Here is an 8,645-nt window from a genome sequence, read left to right as displayed (position 1 = left end):
AAGGGCATTTTGGAATTGCAGGTAGAGGATTTTGGGGACAAAGATCAATAACAGTGTCAACCATGTAAACACTGTCTTGCTCAAGGAGGTGATTTTACTGGGGTAGCAGGAAAACAAAGAGAATCAGAGCTCTCACCTGATTAGACTCACCCGATTATCTCACCTGATAGACCTACTGTCACCTTCATTCCTGAATTGGCACATCCTCATGCCATCACCATTCCAATTCCTCCTTGGTCAGCCTTGTCTTCCCTGAGGACACAGATTGCCTTCCTTGCCAGCTGCACCCTGGGCCATGCATTATCGTGGGCTTTCCCTCCTGCGTCCTGCTTCCTCCATTGCATCACCAGTGGTCCAGCTGAGTTTTGTGACCTGGCACCACGACAGCAATCCAGCATGGGTCCTGTCCCTTCATTCTGCCCCTGAAATCATGTAGACCACAACATGCCCATAACACAGATTTTCACTGGAAAACAAACACCTTGCCCTAGTGTTGTAGACGAAATAGGATCTCCAGATTAAGATAATCCATGTCTCAGAATAAAATAGGGTGCTTTATTTGGCAGGGGGAAAAAAGTAGATCTGGTCTAAATAGAAGTAAACAAGACTTCAGAGTCCTTTTCTCTGTGTAAAGCCACTTCAGGCTTGTTCAGGCGATGACAAAAGGGCTATAAAAGGACCCCAAGATGCTCACGCCCACGCTCTGGTGCAGACATGGCCATACAGAGTCTGCTGCAGTACGTGGGCTCTAGTTTGCTGCTCTCTTTGGCAGCAGGGCTAGTCGCTCTCCTTTACTTCCTTGCCAGCTTGAAGAAGTCGGTTTGCCATTTGCCTCCTGGGCCGCGACCTCTTCCTCTGATCGGAAACTTGAATGTGGTGGACCTGAAAAAGCCGTTCCAGTCGCTGACAGAGGTAGGGTCTGAGCGAGCAGGCAGGAGGAAAACATGCAATTCCTGCAGCGAGAAATGCAGCTAGGGAAATGGAGATACGATTGTGTTAGCATTGCGTAGAGGGCAGATATGAGATACATAGGCAGGCTGGCAGAGTGACTTTACCTTCAGAGGTATACACACACATACACCTATTTATATATATAAATATAATACACACATTCTTTCCTTTATACACACACAAGTGTAGACCTCCACCCCTTGCAGTCAGCTCCATATCGTTGGTATTTTGAACCCTTCAGAGCCTGTAGAAGACTCGAGTTGGATCAGTCTGCTGACGGATCAGGATATTTGCCATGAAGAGATGTCTGTCTGCAGACAGACCTCTGCGAAGGAAGGGGGGGGGGAAGGGAGGGAGGGAATCATCCCCACAGTAGAGGAGATGGGTTCATACGTACATTTATTTCCAAAGCTAATTATATCCCTGCAATGTAAAGCTCAACTCTGCCTCCTCAACCCTTCCCCTGCACGCACACACTGCCCAGGTTTATTTAAGACTTGATGCATGGCTTTTCTGTATTTAGGTAAACAAATTGCTTTTTCTTACACAGCTCCATCGTTACTTTTATTTCTCAAAGAGAAAAAAAAGACTCAAATATTATAAAGCCAGGTGCAATATTTGTTTCAGAAAACGTCTGCTCTGTTCCCACAGGGAGGTGGGGACAAGTCAATGTGAATTCAGATTTCTTCTGGTTTCTGTAGAGACAGTTGAGGCGCCATGAGTGACTTGCCACATACCCTGTGTGTGTGCTTACCAGACACCACAAGGGGATAAACCCAGTCCCCAGTGAACTCCTTCAGCCACCTGAAGAGCCATGGTGAGGGGCCAGTGCAGACACTGAAATTCTCCGGTTAGTTGCAGAAGAAAGGGCATCCTGGGCTGCAAAAGTACAGATTTCCTATAGCAGTGTTCATCTGCCTTGATTTACAGTGCAGAGGATTGTGCAGAGCACAATTTTGATGGTTCTCTGCTCCTGAGCTCCCGGCTGATCATAGGTATGTTTGAGGGTGCCAGTATGGAAAAGCAACTATTTTTGACAATACTGGGGGATTTTATGATACAAATTTCACAAGAAGGCACCAGACTCATTTCCTATAATCTGCCAAGCAGCTTGCTTTAGGCTTTCAGGCCTGCCACATTCAATACTTTTGTTGCTGAGAAAAAACAGGGTTGATGCCAAGAAGTGCTAATGCAAAGAAATGACCAAAGGAAGGCTAGGAGGCGGCTGTGATTCCCTGCCCCTGGCTCTGCCACACACTCCGTAAGCTGCTGGGGATGAAAGAACCAGTGTTAATGTTATCTCCCAAGTCGTCAAACCACCGTTTGATGAAAACAAATTCAATTTGTCTGCTGTAATAACAGAAGATGCTTCTAATCTGAAATTCAATTTCCGGAATGTATCTAATGCATAGCAAATGGTAACCCAGGCACATCGGAAACAAGAAGACATTTGGAGCGGATGGTTTGCAGTGTGCTTAAACGAAGTCTAAAATACTGAGTGAATGATTAGATTGTCAAAGCCACCCTTCTGTGTAACAGATGATTCATATTTAATTTGCTATAAAAGCCTGGAGCTCCTGTGACATTATCTACAAGAATATGCTTCCTAGCTGGATTCAAGTTTCTGGTGGCCCGCAAATAATTTTGCAATGACTGCAGCACTACCCACCTTGCCATAATTAGAGACAAGTGCTGTCCTGAAAGACAGAGCTATTGTCTAGCTTTGTTTTCGTAGTGTTTGTGGCTTCAACCTCAAAGATGTGTGCACACCCGCTTGCCTCAGGTCAACGGCATTAAAATAAACAGGCCTGCCTGCTACAGCATTTTCTAACCAGCCTCCGAGTGGTAGGATTGCTAGGCTGGCCTGTTACTGCAGAACACCACAGGAATGCAATGGCATTTTATTGACTTCTCTGATAGCAGACACCTTGTTGTGCAAACAGGGTGCAAGCAGAGATGCTGGCAATTGATAGCTGTTGCTCATTAGTTGCTTTACAGCAGCACCTGGAGACTTCAGGCAGGGCTGGGAGGCTCCTTTTGGGCTAGAAACCACCTAGGGTGGCTACTGATAGCGTTTGGGTCCCAATCTGGTTTTGGATTAACATATTTATTCACCTTGACAGCTCTCCAAGATATATGGCAATGTCTTCACTGTGTATTTTGGACCCAGGAAAGCTGTGGTACTGTCCGGCTATGAAACCATCAAGGATGCCCTTTTAAATCATGCTGAAGAATTTGGAGAAAGGGCAGAAATACCCATATTTAGGCAAATGACACAAGGAAATGGTAAGCGACCTTTTGGTTGGTTATTTTTTGTAGTTTGTCTATGTTCATTATATTGCAGAGAGTATCATCCTCTTACAGACTGCTTTTTGTTTATAGAAAAGCCTATCAAGTAGCTTTGGTAGTAGTGTGTAAGAAGGCCTTACAAACATTTACTAACCACAGGTAACATGAGGATGTTACACCTTTATTTTAGGCATAGCATTCAGCCATGGAGAGCTATGGAAAACTATGAGAAGATTCACCTTGTCCACACTGCGAGATTTTGGAATGGGAAAGAGAACCATCGAGTTACGAATCCTGGAGGAAGTAAATTCCCTTATCAAATATTTTGAATCCTATCAGGGTGAGTGTGAAGACTTTCATCCAGAGACAGAAAACATGTCTAGCAGAACAATAAAGGTTAATGAAAGTTTAACTCTGAGCAAATGGTATCTCATGGTTAAAGTTCAGCATACACTGAAGTAGGTTATTATACTGAGGACTTAAAACATTGAAACCGAGTTCCCTACTGTGCATTCTGGGTGGTAACTGAGTTTTTTCTTTGGGAGCTCAGGACTACATTTCTGTAGGAAACCAGACTGGAATGAGCATAATCACATCATCCTTTGTTTTCATTTCTTGAAATACAGGGAAACCATTCGATACAAAAATGATACTCAACAACTCTGTGTCCAACGTCATCTGCTCTATATTGTTTGGAGAGAGGTTTGAATATGATGATCCTGAATTTCTAACTTTGCTGAAGATGATTAATGAAAATACTAAGCTCTTGGGCTCCCCTATGGTGCTGGTAAGAGCTTGATTTTATGTTTTAGCTTTTAGGTTTTGGGGGGATATGTGGTTGCCTGTGTTTGTCCTCCTGGTGTCCCACATCTTGCTTGGGAACAAGAGCGGTATCAGCCCACGAGCCTGCAAGGAACACACCTGCAGTTCTGTACCTGCAACACACAGATTCACAGGCCCCTGCAATTAGTCTGAGAAGCCTATTTAGTAAAAGAAAAAAAAACAAACCACCAAGTCTTCACAAAAGGAACTACTTTACCCTCTTTGAAGAGCAGAAGTGCAATATGTCTCTCATATCAGAGATGGGCCCTGAAATGCAATCTTAAATCTGCCTCCTTATCTTACACCTTCAGTAACTGTCTTAGTTCTGTCTCCCCTATAAGCAGGTTTGACAAACTTCTTTTTCTTTTATTTTGGCCACTGAAACTGAATCTTGGGAAACTAACAGCTGATATAAGTCCATTTCTTCCTGACACAAAGCCTCTCCTTTGAACACCAGTGGAGCAGTCTTTGAGCCGCTCTGCGGCTGGTGTAAATCCAGACTAGCAAAGCCTGAAAAGCACCACCCGAGCACAGCTCAGAGCTACACACTGTGTACAGACACTCTCCCAGGATGAGGCACCAGCTAACAGCCCTGGAAGGAGATTAAGCTGATGAATCTTCCAAAAGTCATGGCAAGGACTCGTGCAGAGGTATAAGAGAGAAAACACTCTGTTTCTGCAGCAATTCATAGCTGCTTGGACTGCACAAACAAATGTGGGGGAATTATGGCCTGAAATGTCAGGGCATGTGACAAGGGACCAGCAGGGTGATTTGATATACCAGTATGTGTTCACAATGCCAATTAACAGTAAAGACTTCTCTTGCTCCACAGTTATATAATTTCTACCCATCCCTTGGATTTCTCTCTGGAGCTTCCAAGACTGTGCTACAAAATGTTAGTGAACTGGGTGATTTTCTCCAGAAGCTCTTCCAGGAACACAAAGAAGAATTTAATGAAAGTAACTTAACAGGCTTTGTTGATGCCTTTCTGATGAAGCAACAACAGGTACTTTAAAGCTAAGTCTCAGAGTCTTTCTGTTCTCATAGCTCTGACTTCATATTAGGACTGGCCATCTGTCAGGGATTGGGAGTGAGTGGGAACAGAAGAACTGCAGTGAGCATAATATATCAAAGTTCGTACCCACAGTGAGCTGTGCTGTACTCACTCCATAGCTCCACTGAAAGTGCTGGTTAAAGGGAACTCGTCGTGATGTCCCATGTGTGGGAAATGTTACCACTCAGCACACAGAAGGAGGAAATCATCCCAAACCTTCCTGCAAGAATGGGACAGTGATAAACTTCATTGCAGTAACTAAATTCCTACTAACCTAATAACTAGACCTGGGGATCACACATATGCTTGGGACCAGTCAAATTCCATAGAGCATGGGCTCTAATGCTAAAATGCTAAATATTTCCTTTCCCAGAGCATATGGAATCACAACAAGCTAAAATGCAGATAAAAATGGTGGCAACACAGTTACATATTGGTACCACTTGCTGTAAAACTTATGGCCATTACCTGTATGTTTTGAAGGAGTCAAAGAAACCCCACACTATGTTCAGCAACAGAAACCTGTTGTTTTCAACCCTGGACCTCTTTACTGCTGGGACTGAGACTACTTCTACGACTGTGCGCTGGGGTCTTCTTCTGATGATGAAATACCCAGAAATTCAGAGTAAGCCTGAGAAGTCATCTTGTACAATATACTGTTGCATGCTTAAGGCTGTGGTTGTGGAAGGGAGTGGAACTCATTCAGTGTTGTCTAGAGTAATTATTCTGAGTACTCTGAGAGCGATAACAACCGTTGACTTTACAAAGGAATTTTATTCAGCTGGATTGCAATAAACCAGCCCAGCCAAGTGGGAGAGGCTAAGGGCCAGTCTACAGTTACAGTAAAGCTCCCCCATCGTTATTCTCCCGCAGGCTATGGGCTTACGTCACTGAAGGTCTCCTCAGGAGCTGATTCTGATCTTGTTTCAGTGGAAGGTTAGGGGTAACAAAGGTGCGTAATCAGGATCAGCCATGGGGTGTACTCTAGTAACTCAGTTTAAGCTCCCTTCGGTCAGCAACAAACCTGAAAGAGCCACACCATGCCCTGACTTACCCACTTCTGCTATTCCCAAATACCCCTCAGAGTTTTCCCTTTTCTTCATTTTGGCCAAACTAGAAGCCATTTAAGTTGCAAGATAAGAGGGTTATCAGCTTTTTAATCCTGTCCTCTCCCCAAGGAAAGATTCAGGAAGAAATGAATCACGTCATTGAACCAGGAGAGCTGCCTAAGTTGGAGGACCGGAAAAAAATGCCTTATACAGATGCAGTGATACATGAAATACAAAGGTTTGCCAATATTGTCCCAATGGGTGTATCACGATCAACTCCTAGGGATGTAAATTTCCAAGGCTACGTGATTCCTAAGGTGAGCTTTGAGGCTAGCAGCTCACACTACATAGATTTCTTATAGTTTTGTTTAAAGCAGACAAGTAGAAAGGATACAAAAATCTAAAGAGACTGTGACATGTGGTTTAATCTATGATGTGATCCTTTGTCTTGGATCCAGGATAGCTGTTACGAACATGCACTGGACTGTAGTCTGTGACAGGCTTTGATTAAATCACACTGGTTTGAATCTTTTATGTCAAATGTGGAAATTCTACTTCAGCATCTTTCTTGAAAGATCTGACTGTGTAAGAAAGGAATGTTTCATGGTCCAGAAGGACAGCAGCAGCTACTGATAAACAGGCAGAGCCGCAGTGAGGCAGGGAAGCATCCCCCCTGTTCTGTTTGCTGTGGCTTAGCCTTATTTGCCTCTTCACATTAGAAAAAAGAAAGCAGCCTAGCTCAACTAGGAAAGTGATCTGCTGCAAACAGCTACCATGAGTTTCTGTGATCCCTTTCAGGGTACAGAGATTATTCCGCTGCTGACCTCCGCTCTGAATGACGAGTTACACTGGAAAACCCCGGATCAGTTCAACCCTTCTCACTTCCTGGATGCCAGTGGGAACTTCATTAGGAGAGAGGCTTTTATTCCATTCTCCATAGGTGAGAGGGGGGTTGTGCACCACCTGGGGCTAGGCTAATGGCACAGGGACACAGAACACAGGATGGGGGATTTCTGGTCCTTTCTCCTGTCCACCATTGCTGTAGGTAACCACCTGTCCTTTGAGATATTTTGGAGACACTGACTTACCCTCAGATACCTACAGGCTTCTGTGTGGTTTGAGACCAAGTCAGTAGCACCTCTAACATACAGAGAGAAGGAAGGAAAAATTTCCTACCTCAGCAGCCTGCTCTTATGGACTGTATATCCAGTTTAGAATGTCTCAGACATCAACACTAACAGTCACGGTGCTGATCGTTTACTTCTTTCCTGGTTGTTTTCAGGACGAAGGGCTTGCCTTGGAGAAGGACTGGCCAGAATGGAGCTGTTCCTCTTCTTTGCAGGCTTGCTCCGCAAATTTGTTTTCCAGCCCCCTCCAGGAGTGGATAAATCAGACCTAGATCTCACTGCTGATGTCGGCTTTACCTTGAACCCCATGCCTCACCTGGTTTGTGCTGTGCCCTATAAATGATCAAATGACACGGTGTTAGAGTAGTGAACACTTCAAGGCTGAAAGCAAGTCTAGTTACAGGGGGAAAAAAGCTGTCTGTACCTGAGCTTTAGGAGAAGGAAGACACCGGGCGCTGCTATTTTTCTCTCATTCATGCCATTTTTCCAACAGCTTTTGCAGTGCCTGTGTAATGCAAACCCTTCAGACACCCCTGAGTACTGCTCTCAGAAACAATGTGATTCGTTCCTGGAACAGCACATCAGAGATGCAGTTTTCAGGGCTGTTTGAAAGGATGAAATGGCTTCAGGCCTCCTCTATAGATGTAACCCATCAGGGACTCTCCCCTGAGAGCCTCCGTGGAGAATTTCCCAGCCTAAATTCCAAGCTCTATAGCAAGGCTGATTATCCATGGCCCAGCTGGAGACAACAGACACTTAATGGATCTAGAAATCTCCCCAGGACGGTTGTTCAGCTGAGCCTCAGACTGAGCTTCCATTGTGTGATACAACCTGCCTTATCTTTATTACAGAGTCCCAGACACGAGGGTGTAACATGGGCTGATGCCAAGAGCCAGGCACAGGACAGTTATCAGAAAACATCTGAGTGGTTTGGGAAGTGGGTTCATTCCAACTCACACTTGGCACTTTATGCTGAAGAGCCTATTTATGATGGGGCCAATCTAGCAGCATTTCTACCACTCCCTCACCTCTCCTGGCTTCATGCTGGTTCTGGTACTTGCCTGGTCCCTTACTGGGTCATCTTAGATCACTAAACTGGCAGAAAATGACCTGCCACAGAAAGTGAAGAGTTTCTGAATCAGCGTGGCTAAAGCTGGACACAAGCCCGAGGCAGTGTGAGGGCAATGCAGTCTGGGACTGGGCAGCAGGACCAGAGATGAGAAAGGCTCAGCCCTCTTCTCCGCTTACACCTTGTTGCTTTCTAGATCCTCTCTACCCTCCACAGAGACAGAGAGGATCCTTCAGTGGATGATTCAACTGCCATAAGGTCTGAACTGCTCACTCTCTCCATTG

At 44.9% G+C, this 8,645-nt stretch overlaps 1 protein-coding gene across 1 annotated transcript; it reads left to right on the top strand.

The window, feature by feature from the left end:
• Window positions 1–707: 707 nt before the first annotated feature.
• LOC308061880 (cytochrome P450 2K4-like) lies at window positions 708–7,635 on the top strand (the record flags this gene model as incomplete). The annotated part of the gene is made up of 9 exons (XM_080382498.1): window positions 708–912; window positions 3,075–3,237; window positions 3,431–3,580; window positions 3,867–4,027; window positions 4,895–5,068; window positions 5,600–5,741; window positions 6,295–6,482; window positions 6,964–7,105; window positions 7,448–7,635. The coding sequence occupies exons 1-9, from the start codon at window positions 715–717 to the stop codon at window positions 7,633–7,635; spliced, it is 1,506 nt and encodes a 501-aa protein (XP_080238624.1). The 5' UTR covers window positions 708–714.
• Window positions 7,636–8,645: the final 1,010 nt, after the last annotated feature.

Source organism: Falco punctatus, assembly GCF_963210335.1.
Source record: "Falco punctatus genome assembly, chromosome: 4".
Classification (NCBI taxonomy): domain Eukaryota; kingdom Metazoa; phylum Chordata; class Aves; order Falconiformes; family Falconidae; genus Falco; species Falco punctatus.
The sequence above is the reverse complement of the archived record's forward strand: the minus strand, read 5'-3'. Positions and strand labels throughout refer to the sequence as shown.